Genomic DNA, 19,715 nt, shown 5'->3' on the forward strand with positions numbered 1-19,715 from the left:
CTCACCTCACTTCATCTACACGGGCTTCCCAAAACTAGAAACACTTATTACCTAAACACCCCTGAAACCTGTTCATCTCTCTGGTGTCTTTCGGTGCAGCAGATCGAACGCTGTGATTGGATGAAGCTGACCTGCTCTGTGTCTCCTGTGTTTGGGTCTCAAACTCTGGATCTGCCTGCTTTGAGACTTCATCTCAAGAAACCTTTTTGGTTTAATCAAGCTTTCTAATTCGGTTAGTTTCTTTATGTAAGTTTTTGTAAATGGAAAATGTGGCACTCTGAATTGTGTCCCGGGGGAAACAAATGTTTTTCCTCCAAGCCCTACTAAGGGACTGATGGACATTAGACTGTTGTTTCAAGGACTTCTATGTTCCTGTTTGTTACTGAACGTCTTATTCATTTTCGTTTCTCTCGCTCTCATTCTGTTCGGTAAACATGACATGATTGTTTTCTAGTCATGAATCAGACTGAATCTACCTACAGGAATAAATAAAAAGTGGAAGGTTCATTTGATTTCTATAAAGATTTACTCAACACACATTTAGTAATTCAATCTCTGTAAGATTGCACTTATATAACATTTTGTCATACTCTTGGCCTTGCTTTATTAGGACTCATATTGTTTATTTTGATGTCCCCTATGCTTCCTCTCCTTTAGCTCTTAACTTTGAATTCACATCTTGTCTGCACTCATCAGCTTTTACAATCTAGGATGTAAGACCTTATATATTGTTTACTGTATATCTCCTATACACTTGTGTAAATTCTAAATTAGTAAAACGTATTATGCCTTGAACTGCACTGTATTATTGCACTTGTAAGTCGCCCTGGACTTACAAATAAATGGTCTGCTAACAAATAAATAAATAATATAAAGATTAAAAATGATTATGAAATGTTGCTTAAACATACTGGGATTGAACTTGCCCATAAAAACAATCACACAAGGCATCATAAAGGAAAACCACAAATCTTAGTCATTGCGAGTTACTTACCTCACATCATGTATTTCAGACACATTTTCAGTCACACAGCACAGGTAACATGTTATAATGTTAAATGGCTCATGTTTTTACCAAGTAATAAATTAGTCATAGCAAACTGAACAATTAGTTTTTTTATCCAATCATCCATAAAGAAGAACAAACCCCAGAGCTGGCTGGACATAAACAATGAGCTTTTAAAGGTGATCATTTTGTTACAATTATTGCTTCACTTCCTAAAACAAAACTGTGATTTCATAGAGAAAAGTAAGTGTAGGAAATGGTCTTTGTGAAATACTGTAAACACTCCCTGTTTGTGTACTGCGCTGTATATAGATGACATGACACAGTAGATAAAAGTATCTGAGGGGTGGGGGTTGTGCTGGACTGACGATTGAGTCGACCGCACTTCAAGCCTAGTGAAGTGGACTGCGGCTAATCAGGGGACTGAGATTGAGTCGCTGAACCCTTTCACTGGGTCTGAAAGTGCCATTTGCCAGAGTACACACAATGTCTGCGTCGGCGAGCAGCAGACCCTGGGAACAACTGACACAAACATGGAGAGTTCAGAATCCCCCCTAATTGGCCCCCTCAAATCCTCTGACTGCTCTGCTATCAGAGAGAGTGAGAGCGGGAGAGGGAGAGGGAGAGAGAGAGAGAGAGAGAGAGAGAGAGAGAGACCGAGCTGTGTTTAGGCTGACATCCTGCCTGGAAAGCTCAATCAAAGCTCAACTTAAGAATAACAGCTGAGTTGAGAATGGAAGCAGCATCATCTACGTTTGTCTGATTCAAATCGAACTCATGATTTATGATGTTGAACAACAGATATTGTGTCACATCACCGAATAACACAAGACCATACCTCAAGTTAGAAAAAGACATCCACCCAGGCAAGGTGAACAGAAGGAATGACGCACACACAAACAAACCTTTCCATTTCCAACACTGACTTCACCACAACACCTTCACCAGAGCAGCAATGGAAAACACCATTCGATGGGGCCTGGAAGCTCCTAATCACGGTTATTTGTACGCTGTTATGACATGGGAGGACACACTGGCACCATGCGCTTAGTTCACTGCAAATGGAAGCAAGCATTGATGGAGCTGCAGAGCATGTCGATTATACAAGCCAGACGAGACACACGGACACAGATGGACAGACAGATACACAGACAGACCTGCAGGTCCTCAATACGTCTCTGTAACACATCGACACTGTTGCTTTTAAACTGATGGAAACCGTGAGAGGGAATGGCCTGACCCAGAGAAACACACAAGGGAGAATAGACGAGACAAACGAATGAGAAGAAAGAGGAAAGAATTGAAGGAGAGACGTTATAATGCATCCAAATAAGACACAGCTTGTTTAACAAGCAGGAGGTGCTGGGAAAGTCTCTTCCAAAATAGGATGTGTGGTAAATACATAGAAATCAGTTTTATTTGATTATTTGTGAAGGTTTCCAGATTCACATCCGCTCTGTCTTGTATTTATTTATGGAGAAAGTGCATATCTGGAAGTAAATATAAAATGTATAATCCCACACTTTCATTTTATATGCTACTGTTACAGACTGCCATTAAATACTCAGTTTATTAACAAAACCCTCCAGCCTTCAAATAATAGTGCTCTGCTTTATGTGCTCCCAGTGTCCTTGGTAAATTAGGGGGACCTACTGTTGAAAGCTGGATTTAGGCTCAAAGTTGGAGGCCTCTGGACTTGATGTGGACGATTTTGTGTAACTCCCCAAAACAGAAGATCAAAGATGTGCCTTCAAAGGGTCTCTCTGAAGGTCTGAAACAGGACCTCTCACCCTGCCCTAGACTGGTCACGGTTGTAAGGTGATAGAAGAAGGGGGCTTCACCTGTGTAGGAAGTTCGCCTCCCTTCTTCTTCCAGGTCAAGCCAGGGCTGGGCGTCCCTCCGGCACGGCAGTAGAGCCTCAGTGTCTCGCCCTCGTGGATCTCCACTTGCTGAGGGCTCACCTGGACACGGGGCAGACTGGCACCTAGCAGGCAGAGCAGGACAGTCTCACCAGCGGTACAGAGATATCACAGCCCTTCAGCCACTGCTCTGGTTATTAGACTTGGTCTGTTTGGTGCTGACGAGATAAGACTCGTGACATGTTAGACAGAAGCCGGAAGATAGATCACATCATTTAAACATGTTTTACATGACAGGGAGAACTCCTGGAGAGAGAGGTTTGTTTTTTGCTTTATCCAAACCATTAACGACTTAATCGATTGAATTATTGGGCTGAAACAGACACATTAATGATGTGTTCAATTTCTCCAGTGACTGATTAGAGTGACCTGTCCAGCCTGCAGTATTCAGACGCCTCAGTCTGACACACTATACACTCACCTAAAGGATTATTAGGAACACCAAACTAATACTGTGTTTGACCCCCTTTCGCCTTCAGAACTGCCTTAATTCTATGTGGCATTGATTCAACAAGGTGCTGAAAGCATTCTTTAGAAATGTTGGCCCATATTGATAGGATAGCATCTTGCAGTTGATGGAGATTTGTGGGATGCACATCCAGGGCACGAAGCTCCCGTTCCACCACATCCCAAAGATGCTCTATTGGGTTGAGATCTGGTGACTGTGGGGGCCAGTTTAGTACAGTGAACTCATTGTCATGTTCAAGAAACCAATTTGAAATGATTCGACCTTTGTGACATGGTGCATTATCCTGCTGGAAGTATCCATCAGAGGATGGGTACATGGTGGTCATAAAGGGATGGACATGGTCAGAAACAATACTCAGGTAGGCCGTGGCATATAAACGATGCCCAATTGGCACTAAGGGGCCTAAAGTGTGCCAAGAAAACATCCCCCACACCATTACACCACCACCACCAGCCTGCACAGTGGTAACAAGGCATGATGGATCCATGTTCTCATTCTGTTTACGCCAAATTCTGACTCTACCATCTGAATGTCTCAACAGAAATCGAGACTCATCAGACCAGGCAACACTTTTCCAGTCTTCAACTGTCCAATTTTGGTGAGCTTGTGCAAATTGTAGCCTCTTTTTCCTATTTGTAGTGGAGATGAGTGGTACCCGGTGGGGTCTTCTGCTGTTGTAGCCCATCCGCCTCAAGGTTGTACGTGTTGTGGCTTCACAAATGCTTTGCTGCATACCTCGGTTGTAACGAGTGGTTATTTCAGTCAAAGTTGCTCTTCTATCAGCTTGAATCAGTCGGCCCATTCTCCTCTGACCTCTAGCATCAACAAGGCATTTTTGCCCACAGGACTGCCGCATACTGGATGTTTTTCCCTTTTCACACCATTCTTTGTAAACCCTAGAAATGGTTGTGCGTGAAAATCCCAGTAACTGAGCAGATTGTGAAATACTCAGACCGGCCCGTCTGGCACCAACAACCATGCCACGCTCAAAATTGCTTAAATCGCCTTTCTTTCCCATTCAGACATTCAGTTTGGAGTTCAGGAGATTGTCTTGACCAGGACCACACCCCTAAATGCATTGAAGCAACTGCCATGTGATTGGTTGGTTAGATAATTGCATTAATGAGAAATTGAACAGGTGTTCCTAATAATCCTTTAGGTGAGTGTGTGTATATATATCTCAATCCAGTTTTATATCCTTTATAAGACTGATCTGAATTCTTTCAAACCGAATCAAGTTTAACTTGTACCGTCCTTCCTATCAGTCAGGCATTGCTCCAGGTGTCTGACTGAAGCTTCTGTATTTGTCTTTCACATTCAGTATTATTACTGTTTTGGTACATTTGATCTTTATTTCCAACTGATGAATTAATAAGGCAAACCCTGCAGCCTTCTCTGCCGTCTCCTGCTCAACCCCCGACAGAACCTACTGTGCACATATAGGACAGCCCGAGCCAGATGCTCCCCGTGCGTGTTCAGAGCCTTGCAGATGTACTCGGCCTCATCGGAGCGCTCGACCGCCGGGATGGTGAGAACGCCGCCTCTAATCACGGCGTTTGGGCTGATCCTGTTGCCCTGGCCTCCTACAAGTCATCGAACAGATCCAGCATGAAGGAACAAAGAGAAGAGACTCTGCGCTCCTCTAATGACAACATTCAGGTTCGATTTTTTTCACCGCTCCATAAACCTTTAGGACCCTATTAGTCAAACGTGTCAAATATGGTGGCTGAGAGACCTGTATAATTGTAGTCAGTACCTCTTCTTGCTGTTCCAATAGGAAGCCCGTAAAATACTGTTTGGAACAATTGTTTAGGTTCTATAAGAGATTGTCTTTCTCCACAGCTAATGATGTGGAATTCTTTCTTCAATCATCAGCATTGGATTTCCCATATTTTCCCAACATTCACAGAAACTGTATTCCAATATTAAAAACCAAGTAAAGGAAAACACAAAGAAGTGTCATTTTGTATACTATTACAGCATCCAACATTATTTTTAAATTGTCATATGAACAAATTTAATCTGATGGGAGTCCTGCACTTGGGCCAACTTTGCCCTCAACTTGCACTATTGTTTCTTAGCCAATGCCCTTAAAAGGAGTTGTCCTACAGCGGAGATCCATCAAAACTACCTGGATTATCATGTTTACAGAGGAGAGTGGGCTTTTCAGACATATGACACGCATTGCTTTACATTTGTGCCTCACCTATCCATTCGATGGCCGGCGTGGGGTTCCCGGTGACGGTGCAGCGGAACTCGGCTCGCTGTCCTTGCTGTACGGTCAGGACCGGAGGGTGAATGGTGGCAATGGGCTGGACTCCCTCGGTAGCTACAGCAAGGCAGAGCTCAGGTCAGCACCGCGCCGCACAAGAGACACAGCTCACAAGGACCACAACCAAAATCACACCCTGGTGGAACCCGCATTCGAACCCCAAAGTGTTAGATTTCGTCTGACAAAGGCTTTATTCAGCCTTTTCACTGGATGATTTGACCTGACTGTTGATCAAAGGGAAGCTAGGAGTCTCAGGACAAAGCAGAAGGCAATGCACTCTTACCTGACAAAGACTTTATGATCGAGCACATACTGGCATCTCTGGTGCTGGGATCTAGAGCAGAGATTTGCAAACTCTGATCCTGGAGAGCAACAGACTTCTGATTTGCATTGCAGATGAGTGCCAGTGACTAATATAGACCAATCATGTGCTTACTTTGTACAGTTAACCTGTTCCCAGGTACACAAGGACAATTGAAAGATATCTATATAATATGCAGGACTGTAGTTTACCAGGAACACAGTTGCAGAGCCCTGATCTAAACAGGCAATGATCTAGTATTTTATTCCACCAAGCAGTTACTACTGATGCACGACCTATTAGACTAGACACCAATTAAATTATCAGCTCTTCAGGATTTATGTAAATTAAATTAGCAAACTGATCCCCACTGAAGCACTGAAGCAACCTGGTTTTGGAGACACCGAGTCAAGTCAGCTTTTTAAGCCATCCTAAACACCAATTTCTAGAGACTGGAACACATTATTGATCAAAACTAGCAAGTGATTGGTCCCATTAAGTGAACTTTGGCCCTACAGCTGCATTTTCCAAATTGTATTAATTTACCACAAAAACAACAACTCATCATAATCAAGTGTCTTCAATTCTCCATAAATTGATGATTCAAGGGTGACCAACAAAACCAGCTGGATTCAGTTCTCTCCAAGACCAAGGCTGGACACCCCAACCTCGATCTTGTGTTATTGACAAGGTGAATGTATAGAAATATTCAGTTTTACTGAAAGAAAGAAAACATAACATGCAGAGCAATATTTTTTTTAACACATTTGCATTAAAAAAAATATTGGTCAGATTTTAAAGTAAAAATTGAAGAAAGATTGACATTTCAAACTGAATAAGCAGTTCCTCCAGGGAATGAAAGCCTATTAACTTTGCCATGTTACTGCAAATGGTAATTCAGTCTATTAATTCACCTTGTTTTAACCATCAAATAAATTACCTAAGACCTAGTTAAATTTTAGTGAGTGGACTGAATAATTCCTCTGTCAGGGGAACAAAGAAATGATCTGAACAGGCAAAACACCAGGGAGACATTTGTGTACCATTAAGTGTAAGAGTTCTTACCTGATTTCAGGAACCTTTATTTGTGGCCACTTACTGGCGTTTGAGATGCAAGTTGAAATTTCAAGGTACATATACATATTCACTAGAAGCCAGGATTGAATAATTATAGGACTGGGATCTTTCCAATTAAACCTATATTGAGGCCAAATAAATATATGTTAAGCTCTAAGCATTCATCTTTATAGATATTTTTCTTCACAACATTAAACAAATCTGTGCAGAGATCTGGGAATGGGAGCCGTTTTCAATTAAAGCTGACGCAACCTGATCCCTAATTGGAGAACGTGATACCTATCATGTTCGTTAATATCTTCTTTCATTGAAGGTTAATGCAAAGCCTACACAGCTGGACTGAGAAACGATGGCCATTGCACTTTGCATGCATTGTGTTTAGGGTCCAGATGGATGTTAATATTTTTCCCGTTGTGGTTTGATAGCATTAGCGCCAGCAGCCTTCAGTGCCCCCCTTCCGGAGGGCCCTGTCTCCACAGGGCAGGGACTCAAGCTGCGGGGACTCGAGCTGCGGGGACTCGAGCTGCGGGGACTCCAGCGAGGAGAAGACTGCAAGGAGACGCTGCACAGCAACAACATACAACCATGACGATCTCTCCGATTCCCGTCCTGCTCTCTCCGTCTTTTTGGCATGCACCTGCACGCCATTGTTTCCCTAATCCCTCCAACCTCATCTCTCTGCCTACCCCCTCCTCCTCCCTCCCCTCCCCTCTTCCACTCTCTGGGGGAACTGCCACTCAACTTCCAACAAGGCCGACTTCGTCCTGTCCCACTCCCCTCGTCTTACTGGGCGGGGAGGAGGAACAGGGCTCCTGCTCTCCCCTTCTCTCCTCTTCTCTGTCCCCCCCTCTCTCTCCTCTATCTCGACCCACAGCTTTGAATTCCATGCAGTGGAACTCAACTCTCCCTCTCACCTCTTCCTTCTAGTTCTCTAGTTCCGTCCACCTGGTCCACTCACCTCCTTCCTGGATGAACTGAACTTTCTTCTCTCCTCCCTCCCCTCGCTGTCCTCACCTACCATCCTCCTGGGAGACTTCAACATCCACCTCTCCAACCCTTCCCACTGTGCCGGATTTCTTCCTCTCCTTCACTCCTTTAACTTCTCTCTCTCCCTGTCTCCCCCCACTCACAGGGCTGGCCGCCAGCTAGACCTCATCTTCTCTAGAGGCTGCTCCCCTTCGACACTCTCCATGACACCCATGGACATCTCGGACCACCACTTCATTTCCTTCTCCCTTTCCCTCCCCTCCCTCCCCACTCCATCCACTCCCTCTGTGACCTTCCGCCGTAATCTCCGCTCTGTCTCCCCCTCCACCCTTGCCTCCACTGCCCTCACCCTCTTACTGTGCTACCTCCTCTTTGTTCTCCTCCCTCACCTCCTCCCTTGACTCTCTCTGTCCTCTCACTTCTCGTCCTGTCCATCCCTCCCCTCCTCAGCCTTGGCACTTCACAGTTTTATTATGCTTCTTGTGTTTTTGATTTGTTTTCCTCCTTGCTCCCTTTCCCGTAGCCCTTGACTGTGACCCTACGTTTTAGTTAAATTTAATTTGTAATGTTTGATGCCTTTTACTTAACTGTATATTTGTACTTTGTTTTGCACTTATGTTGTAAGTTGCCCTGGATAAGGGCATCTGCCAAGAAATAATAATAATAATAATAATAATAATAATAATAATAATAATAATAATAATAATAATAATAATAATAATAATACAGCCACTCAGCCATCTCTATATTATCAATGAAAGGGTGAACAGTTCAAGTATCGAGACTCCTGTCTCCAGGTGTTGTGTAGCTGCTGATGTATGCAGTGCAGGGCATGAGCAGAGTCTCTATACAGACAACACAGATGAGGGCTGGCAGCAGGGCTTTGGCAAAGCGCTAGGCCAGCACTTTCTGTGCCAACTTGGCAGGCCTGTGCGCCCCGAGGCAGACTGGCGACCGTAAATGCAAATAAGCCTCCTTTCACAATGGAAGAGAGCTGTGCTTTCAGACTTCAGACTTGAATCATCACGAATCCGCATTTTGAAAATAAATTTCTTCATTGATGAAAGAAAGACGACTGTGGGTTTCTGAAGAGACATCCACAGGTTTTGGCTAGGGATGGATTCACAAGTTTAACATGACTTGATTTGAAACAGTGATTACATAATGAACACATCAAATTGAAGCCAAATTGGAGATGTGATTGCCCATGGACTTGGTTGAGAGAGAGAGGGCAAACTTAAATGAAACCCAATCCAAAGTCCACAGCAGACACTCTGGAACAGGTAGACCCAGTCCGAGTGTCTACAGAGGCAATACAAACTTAACTCAGGTCTGGTGTAACACATGACATCAGCAGGGAATATATACATTTGGTTTTCAAGGTTAGTTTCAATCAGACGTGAATGCAGTGGAGAGGGAGAGAACAATGGAAGACCCCTCTCAGGGAAATGTGCACGGACGCAACCCTTTACCTTCATTAAAACAAGGGGTGTGTTAAGCACTCAGTGGTGGCACAGCATGATGTTTGAAGCACTGTGGAGCTCAGAAGCATGAAACCAAAGCTGGTACTTTACCCCCCCACACACACATTATAAAGCAGAATGATGTGCTGATGACAGGAGCTTCCTTTTGGCTGCGTCTCCCATGTGGCCAGACACTTTATTACAGGCTATATGCATTTCCATTCTATAGGAATGAGACAAGGTTTTGACCATGATTTTGATCAAATACATCACCTCTGAGTATCAGATTCAGGTCATCTGGAGAAAAAATTAAATGTTTATTTCAAGATCAAAATATAGGACTGGATTAAATCAAAACTTTGACCCACCCGCTAATAGAAAACTACAGAATTGTACACAATTGCGCCTCAATTGTTTGTAAGATGCCACTTTCTTCTAATCATAAATGTAACCGATATGATGTACAGGTTTGTAGTATTCAATTAGCAGGTGGGTCAAAGTTTTGATTTAATCTGGCCCATAGTTTAGTTCTCAGGATTTCACAACTGTTATTTTGCGATGAAGAGATGATTATGTTAGAAAACTTGTGTTTTTGCCGATATAAATTATCTTGCAATCATGCGTTGTTGTTTTTGTCTGGAGATCGTCATGAAAATGTGTCATGATCTTGAGAAAACACACTTATTATTCCTCGGAAGGTCTGAACAAGCCACTTTACTAGCACTTTCTCAGTGAACTGGAAAAATTATCCATCTTCGTGTGACTAAGAAGTGTGTCGCTAAGAAGGGAGCTCAGTGAGCAACACTTGAAACTTTAACCTGCCACATTGGAGAACATGGAGGTTTGGAGTGGATGATCAATTTAGGCAGAATTAATTTGGTATATGACCGATTAAGGGGCTGGGTCTTTAGGAATCAGTGACTGGTTCTCTAAAATGCTGTGGTCCATAAACAGATGTCCTGATAGTACTCAAAGTGGGCCAGCCATGGTGGAGATCAAACAGCACAAAGAGGAAGCTCCCCCAGAGATGGACATGCATGGTCTTCCTGCACCAATGAATCAATGAGGCAGATGAGCCGTGACGAAACAAGCTCCTTAATGCTAATGTACAGCTTGGACTCCAGAACCACGGACATTCAATACTCCTATAACAGGCTCTCTCAAACCCTAGTCCTGGAGAGCACCCAGTCCAGTCTCTTAGATAACTCCTACTAACAAACCAATTCAGGAAGATGTTTCTGGTCAGATACGTAGATAAGGGTGTCTGCCAAGAAATAAAAAATAATAATAATAAAAAAAATAGATACACATTTCATAATCTGGAGAGTATTTGAATATCTTGCAGCCCCCGAATTACAAGATTCCTCCATCTTGAACACATGACCCAGTGAATTGATCAATTACTAAAATGTGTTCCCAGTCAGTAGTAATTGATGCTTTAGGAGTCACATATAAATGTATCAGGACTGGGGCCCTACAGGACTAAGGCTGGGGGCCATTGCTCGCTCTCATTCCTTGAAGGAGCTAGAAATGATGATGAGGCCAAAAAAAACTAACAGTGTTTGCTCACACTGGCCCATTAAAGCAATGCAGTTAATGACACTAATACTGTAAATCTTTTACAGCTTGTATTTCAGGTTTATTCCTTGCAGAAACTGGGGTCTTTGAAAACCTTGGTATTTTTAATTTGTTCATAAAAAGTTGGATATCCACCTGGAATGGATAATAGGAATGTTGTGATTCAAATTGCGCTGCTTCTGTCTGTACGTTTCAAGCACTTTCTCTGTACATTAGCCTTAAAAGCCCTTTGGAATCCATGCTGAGGAATCACTCCAAACAAGGAAGAAGAGAAACAAAACCAAACCAAAAAAGGGGGATGAGGAGACATGCTTGGAAAATAAAATAATGATAGTGAGGATCTTGAGAATGCCATGCTGACTTACGCGCTCTATGTCCTTCAAACATTTCATAGGCTGTGTAAAACATCTGTGAGGCCGCTGTGAATGAGTGACAAGTCTTACAATGAAACTTGGTCGAATTCACAAGAGCCAACTGGGGAACAACATCACACAGGGGCCAATGGGCGCTGGCATCCATGCTGACCGTGAGGTGGGATGGGTCTGTGGGCTGGGGGCGATATGCACAGGAATTCCCAATGGTTTCACCTTGGAGTCATTGTTAGATAATAACTCACCCAGTCACTCGTTGGAGATGAGACACTGCTTTAATGTATTTATATTCAAATTCGACTCATCTTCTGTACAGAAAAGCATAGAGCTTATTGATTTTCACCAACATGGATGCCAGGCGATTTTACGAGATGAGAGATGATGTGTGGTTAAACAGGAGAGGAGAGGATCACTATTGAACGCCCTCCCCAGTTATTCTGGAACCCATCTGTTTGGGATGAGGAGTTACACAAGGAACAAATAGCACATTTGTCTTTGTTGATAAGCTTTCAGCAACACAATAAAGCCAAGACTTGCAAGACACTGGGTTAAAATGCTTTAGTTTAAGATGTCCATTGGACGTTGTATTAACAAACATGATCAAACCTTTCTCTTAAGCATTAACTCCCTTTTAGATGTTTTCAGCTATCACCACATCTCTGTTTACAGTCTTTCCTTGGCTAATTACTTCTAAACATCAGATTTTTATAGTTGTCGCCCTCCTCCCCCCTCACCCAGTATGAAAATAAACATGCAACTTACCGTGTCGTATTGAAATCAATCTATCATTATTATTGTAATATGTGTATGTTTAGAACAACTATATTTTTGTTTTTTAACACAGAGTTTTTGGGATGATATTTAAATAATTTGGTGCTGTTTGTTTTTTATTTATTTCAGAGTTTCATGTTCAACACATTACATAGTTTAACCTGGGGTAGGAATGAGAAATGTCTTTCTGATGGTGCATTTTTACAGTGAAACTAAAGAGAACATACATATGCATCTCTCAATGAAACATGCGTATTCAAATCCTAAAACCAGCATCTGTGTCTATGTCAGCCCTCTTATTAACAACCATGTACACCTGGAAGTTATAACACACACATGAAAAACATTTTTATGGACACTGTGCAAGAATGGGATCATTGTAAAAGGGCACAACAAGGACTGGCAACCACACGCACACTCTCAAACACACACACACACACACACACACTGAGACATAGACACAGACATGCAGGTTAGTACGTTCACTTATGTAAAAGCTTTACTTTTGTGCAAAACATAACATCATTCAATTTTGTTACCATGCTTTGCTTGTTTCTCAACACAGCAATCAAGAGCATCCTAAATGGCAGAGTGACTTCACTACAGGGAGTTAAATCTCTACTGGACCATGGGTGGAGACCCCTGGGTTGACAAATAAAAAATGATTGAGAAAAAAGACTTTCCTAAATCAATCAAATGAATCAAGGAACACAGTGTAACGCCACGCCTGACTCTTGCACGAGAAGTGATTCACATTATTTCCAATCACGGGACTTACCGGGTCCGACTATCGCTACAATCCAAAACCGCCTTTGACATGTTCTGTCCGACCAGTATGAGTTCCCGCTGGCGGGTTTCATATGAACCCATGCTTGTGTTTGCACAGGTTGTATATGCAGAAGGAAGCAGTTCAGTTTGTGCCCAGTTGTAGGGTTGTAGTCATAAGTCACTAAACATGCCAACACGTGGTCATTTGCACTACTTGAGCCCAATAATGCTGCCCATTCAGCCAATGCATAAGGTCTGTATCCCCTGTCAACTCTTTGTTTGTTTCCTTAAAGTGTCTGTAAGTATTTGGGCATCTGCAGTGCTGGACAGTTCCTCAGGATGAAAGTAATATATTTGTGTTGTGAAGTATTGATTTGTTGAGTGTGTGTCTTTAGCACCTCTTTGGTTGGCATTAATATGTGTATATTATATATAAAAAGTATAGAAGTTTGGTAAAGTTGTCCTTGTTGTGAATTATTTGTGTTAGTATAGAGGAGCTTTTCCAGATCAGCAGGGACACGCGCACCCGGGGACACAAATGGAAATTGGGCTTCAAGGCATTCAAGACAGAAAACAGGAGACACTTCTTCACACAGAGAGGCGTCACAATCTGAACAAACTCCCCAGCGATGTGGCTGAAGAGACAATTTGGAAACATTCAAAAACAGACTGGATAGGATCCTTGATCACTTAGTTATTAATGGACACCAAACGAGCACGATGGGGCGAATGGGCTCCTCTTGATTGGACACTGTCTTATGTTCTTATTTGTGAGATCTGTTCTGTGCGTGACATGGGCGGACATGATTTTATGTATATTTGTACAACGCTGGTGATACATATTCAATCGGTTCAGTGCCTTTAACATTTTTAAAGTTTATTCATAAGGTTCCTGGTTCCAAAATGCATTCATTGATCAACACAAGTTACACACTCACAGTAGAAAAGCATGCATCACCAGATTGCCGAGGAACGAACATGACTAAAACAGGTTCCCAAGAATGTGTTTTTACTGGAAAGAGTTTGTGTGGAATACAATTTAGAAACAGTACATTTGTGAAAAGTAGGAATGTCTTTCAACTCTGTGTCTTCACTTTCATTAAGATAACAGCTTTGTTCGATGCAGCCTTAACTTGCTTTTTCATACATCAAGCCAAAAAAAAAAAGCAACAATGTTTGTATGCATGTAAACAACTTCACAGTTTAGATAAATAAAATACATAAGAATAGTACACAGTTATAAAATCTACATCTTTGCTTGTAATCACCAAATTAATGTGACAAAAAAAGCACCTCCTGTAATATATTGATTAGGAAAGAGCAGTTATTGGAAGTGTAATCAAATAAAACAAACTTCTGAAAGTAAATTGAAATGTAAATGTTAAAAACAGACGTACGGTGGATTTCTGATCTCTGGTGAAAGTGCTTTTCTACTTTATCGTGGTTTTACCCTGGTATACATTAGTCAACATGGGATATCAATTCTTGTATCTAATTGGGTGTATGTATGAATGTATGTCTTTATGTCATGTAATGTATGTATCATCGTGGTCATCAGTAGCAGCCCTGATTGAGCCACTGCTCAGCAAGACGGCTCTATTACATGGTCTTCTTCTGGGTCTTTGTCTGTAGCTTCTTTTGTCCATCTTTGGTCTGTTTTTCTTCTAGTGTGTCCGGCCCAGTGCCATTTGAACATTTTCCCTCATTGAAGGATATCACATACTTGTGTTCGTTCTCAGATTAATTTGTTTGTTTTGACTCTTCGTGTTATTTCACCCATACTTCGCTCTTCTTCATGTCCTTTGCAGTTTCTATATCGTTTTTCCCTTTAGTGACCAAGTTTGGAGCCATAGGTGAGCGTCGGGAGTCCACGTTGATGAAATGCTTTTCTCTTCATGCAAATGGGTAGATTTCCTTTCAATAGCTTGCCATTTCTTCCAAACGTACTCCATTTACTCTTCTTTTGATTTCTTCCATAAGATCTCTATCTACACTTATTTTTCATCCAAGTTAGACATAACTGATGACTTCAAATATATTTTGATCTACTTTAATTCGGTTAGTTTTCACAAAGTGATCTGTTGACTAAAATCATCACGGTAGATGAGACCTAGGTACGAAAGGGATTGTCCACTAGATGTTTGTTCCTCCAGGACCAACAGTGAAGCAAGCATTGTACCAGGAAGTGTTGAAACGTGTTTTGTGAGTCAGACCAGAGCTCACACCGAAAAAGAGGATTCTCCATTACGACAATGCTGCGGTACACACAGCCCTCTCTGAGCAACAATGCTTGGCAAACAGTTTCTTGTTTGAGAAATTCTCGTTTCCAAGTTTCCATTGAAAGGAACTCATTTTGCATCAATAGAAAGAAATCCCAAGAGCCTTGACCAATGGCCTACATGGCCTTTCAGACAATCACTTCCAGGGGGGCTTTGAAGCACGGAAATGTAGACAGACTCCCGGGGATATTAGTGTGACATAATCAACACATTTACAATACACTGCTCTGCTGCTATGATCCTGAACATAACTTTCAGTAACTTTTGTAGTGTATTATAGTGTTCTATTCAGACAGGGTCAGGTATGTGTTCCTGTTTATTGATTATACAGACAGGGTCAGGAAGGGGGCAATTGACACAGATAACCTATTACATTGATTTGTATCCCACCCTTACTAACCCGAAGTAGAAAAGGGTTAAAGTCAGTCATTTTATGACAATGGGAATTGCTTACAAAGACACTAGATCTGCTGAGAATAAGAGACGATCACATGCGATACACTAGCTTTTTCTTTTGCTTGACCAGTGTTGCCCAAATCAAGTCCTAACCGTACATGGCTCTGCAGACTTTTTAATTGTCTTCATCTCTTCAAAAGAAAGACAAACTCAACTGATAAAGCCGTTATGTTCAGTTAATGAACTGCTACAGTTCTCTACACGTGTGACTGAATTTCACCTGACACAACCCATGTCTGCTGTTGCATATCTTCAGTGAGCTCTTGATTGGTTGATCGACCAGCTGATTTAGGATCATGCTGACCGTTTAGATCAGAGACAGGCTTTTAGGATGAACTTTGACTTTGATGAAGTCAAAATGACTGCTGTTACTAATGCTAATTGCGGGAAATGTCTCAATTCATACAGGCTGTTGAGCTTGCATGTGTCCTTGCCATTCTGAACAGATCTAAGTGTTTCTTAAAGCTACACTATAATAGCAATTATTTACAGCAATATTGAGCATTTAACTTTTTTAAATTGTATGAAAACATTGATCATAGGTGTCAAACTATATGAACCCTCCCACTTGATAACATTTTACATCTCTTTCTAGTTATCCCCAGAATTGTTCTAAATTGTTTAATATGAAAAAATCACACGGAAAGCCATTAAAACTGGTCAAATTTGATTTTTTTAAATCAGCCAAAAGAACCCTAAAACAACCTACCCCTGCATCACTGGGTCTTTAACTGTCTGAGGAGACGCATATTTGAATACAGAATTGGTTATTGTAGCACATAATCGTGTCATTGAAAGCAGCAGATTGACATTTTCATAAAAGCACTGAGCTTCAAAACAAACAAAACCTGCAGAGGAGCTCTTCGTAAGGAGTAACACACAAGTGTCCACAGTCGTATCCAGGATAATCCAGGAATGGCCACTAGTAAATCGAGCAGATGTGCCTCCAAAACGTCAAGCCACAAATTGGCAGCTGTTGTCGGAACACTGGCTTGAATCAGGCTTTTAGCACCATATCATAAATAGTAAACCTCATCATCCACTACACCCAAGAAGAAGGACAAAAGGACACCGACCCGGCAGTGGAAAATGGTTGTGTTTTTTGGGGGGGCGGGGTATCTTTTTTTTTTTTTTCTTTTTCAAAAAACAAAGACTCCAAATACCAACACCCTGCTAGTAAAGAAATTGTCAGAGCAGAAACAATTAAAGAATGACTTGATACTGCCAAGACCACCACCTATTATCACACAGAGAAGAGCCCAAAGATACAAACACCCCCGAAATAAACAGACATGTATCAACATACCACAATCAAACTGTGCGTAGCGTGGAGTTCTGTGAGTCCGAACATGGGACCATGACGGCTTTAATGATGACAGCATTTAGAAATTCAAGCAAATAATAAAACACTACCAAAAATCAAATAGCATTAGTTTTCTGTCTCCTATTCTATCATATGCCTTTCACATTCCTGTTACTGTAGTTCTGCGTTTGATTTGGATCACATTCTGCAGAGTTGCCATTTTGGAGTTAGAAAAATGAATCCGTTCAACGAAACATATAAAAAACAACACGGAAAACTTGTATAAAAATGCCTCGTGCAGTTCGATAGTAGGAGTGGGCTCTCAAAGAGATACTAAGAATTATTATATTTGACACTAGAGAGAATTAAAATGCTGATCGCCGTCTGGAAATGAATCGTTATTGCTCTCCGACAGTTCTCACGTTTAGCCAATGTTGTGCTTTAGCCAACAGTTATAGATCTACTGTAGTGCTGGGACATGCTGGGATTCCCACTATTTGAAAATGTGCAAATAAGGTGTGAAAGCTAAACAAATAGTAATTGTAAATTTAACCCCAACTTGTATTATTTGTCACCTAAAACATTAGAAAAAGTCCCAGCTATTGAATCTGCCATGCCTACATTGTGTACCAGTCCCTCAGTCTTGAATGACATCAGTTGAAAACTCTCTTCCACTTCTTTTCACCAAAACATCAACTGCTCAACACATCTACACAACACACTGCTGCTAAAGAGCACAGCATGATAACGAATGTCTAACCTCACACTTAACCAAGTGCTGAACCTTTGTCATGTCACTGCCGGACAAACAATAGGTTTTATTCCTGTTTTCTTCCAGATATCTAATTTTAATGGCACAGTTCGTGCGAGTAGGACCTCTTGCTTGCTGCACACTGGAATGATTGTTGCTAAAGGATTAACATGAAAACACACCAGAACTTTCTAATATAGTTAATAGTTATCTTTACCAAGGTACTTTTAAAATTATGTTGGCAAAGTTGTAGTCTTGCAATCAGCTCATACCAAGAATAAACTCAAATCAATGTGTAAACCTGCAATAAGAGTAACACACTCCTATTTGTGTTCTTGTCATCTTCATTATTGCTCTGCTCTCTCTCAGACTCCCACTGTCTCCACCTCAGCCTCTCAGATATAATGGATTCCAGTGCGTTTTGGTAATGAAGTCAGGACATGCATACAAAGGCAAGACTGGATTGAAAATCTCTCCTTTCAATTAACAAACAGCCGTCTCCGAGTACTGCGATTTATTTTCCATTCGAGGTACCGGAGCTTAGGGGTTTAAGAGTATTTGTATCGGGCCCATACAAATCTGTGATGTGTAAAAACCCAACTCTAAAGAAGGCCCTGACTATTGATGTGCGCCCCCATTTCATTCTCAGAGAAACCCCAAATTCACAGGAATGCGCTGGAACCGAAACGAATCCCTGCCCCACTACAGACAACCGACCAGATCACGTCCTGTCTGTTTCCTGAAGAGGCAGGAAATGCCATCCCTGTCCATTTCCTGCCATTTAGACAAGTAACCTTTTTTAAATATGTATTGTTATTATGAAGGGCATGCAAAAGTAAAGGTTTTACAAAAAAAAAAAAGGTGGCCAAGCAGTTAGAGAAAGAAACAAATGCTGCAGGAGGAATTGGATAAAAGGAGGCTTTTTTTTTCTTTTCTTTTATTTCAGGACTCTTGCGGTGCTCGTGCCCAAAGCAGAGGTGTTACAGTCGGCCGACACAGACGCAGGACAGGGGGTACGGAAGCAGGGGACAGCCCAGGGGATCACAACGCCATGCACCACAGATGGGGGGGTAGAGGTTGATGGGTACTAAGTGGTGCAAATCACAAACCTGACACATAGAGAATGGCAGTGCCCTCGTCCATGGCAAACATGTTGGAGCCCGTGCACACGTAGATGCCCGCGTCCTCCGGCTGCACGTTGTGGATGGTGAGGATGCCGTTGAAGTCCATGGCTCTGTTGGGCAGTTTGCCGTTGTTCTGCCGAGTCCAGACCAGGGTGTAGGCGGGGGACTGCAAGACAGGCGCACACATTGAAATTAACTAAGAAAATCACACCCCAGGATCCTGGAAGAGACAGCTGGATGACCTCCTTCGCTCAGATTATTGACATTTGAAGAAAAAGGGCTAAAAGAACAAAGAGACCCCCTCAAGTGTAGCCTTTATGCTCTTTTTGTTCTTATGCTCTTAGAGGGCACCTCCGCAACTTCATGTGTTGCTATAGGGTTTTCTGCAACTTCATGTGTGGCTATAGTGTATAAATAAGGTGTCTTGTACTCTTCTAGATCACATGAGCAACTTGTAAAACAGGAAGTTAAAGCCTGAGAGAGCAAACGTGCTGGCTTTGGAAATGCATCATCGTTGGGTAAGTTTTACATGTTAAAGTTGATCATGTGCCCTGTGTGTTCCTCTTTAAAAATATACATGGGGTATTGACCGTCACCCTGCAAGCCTCTAATCCCTTGATCATTTTCTCCGTATTGTGGACAGCTGAATGTTAGATCATTTTGTGTGGTAGTATTACGTCAGTGTGGACAATAGGCTGGGAAGGAGCCTCACCTTGCTCTTGGCCGTGCAGATGAAGTTGACGGTTGATCCGGTTGCCACGCTGTGCACTTTGGGCTCCTCGATGGTTACTTCGATGGGCTTGGAAGGAACAGCTGCCGG

The 19,715-nt window shown here is 42.1% G+C and overlaps 1 protein-coding gene across 11 annotated transcripts in view; it reads right to left on the reverse strand.

Moving 5' to 3' along the window:
• The window catches only part of hspg2 (heparan sulfate proteoglycan 2), a 156,965-nt gene that overhangs the window by 28,570 nt on the left and 108,680 nt on the right, over window positions 1-19,715 (reverse strand). For 9 of the 11 annotated variants that reach the window (XM_066691145.1, XM_066691144.1, XM_066691148.1 and 6 more), the window contains 7 exons: window positions 19,608-19,708; window positions 18,881-19,061; window positions 11,438-11,491; window positions 5,601-5,723; window positions 4,825-4,977; window positions 2,848-2,990; window positions 2,164-2,241 (listed from right to left, as the gene is read on the reverse strand). In XM_066691145.1, coding sequence (XP_066547242.1) covers window positions 2,164-2,241; window positions 2,848-2,990; window positions 4,825-4,977; window positions 5,601-5,723; window positions 11,438-11,491; window positions 18,881-19,061; window positions 19,608-19,708 — 833 coding nt within the window. The remainder of the gene's footprint in view (window positions 1-2,163; window positions 2,242-2,847; window positions 2,991-4,824; window positions 4,978-5,600; window positions 5,724-11,437; window positions 11,492-18,880; window positions 19,062-19,607; window positions 19,709-19,715) is intronic. The other 2 variants (XM_066691142.1, XM_066691146.1) reach the window with 2 other exon arrangements.

This window comes from Amia ocellicauda, chromosome 18, assembly GCF_036373705.1.
Source record: "Amia ocellicauda isolate fAmiCal2 chromosome 18, fAmiCal2.hap1, whole genome shotgun sequence".
In the NCBI taxonomy this organism is placed as follows: Eukaryota; Metazoa; Chordata; class Actinopteri; order Amiiformes; family Amiidae; genus Amia; species Amia ocellicauda.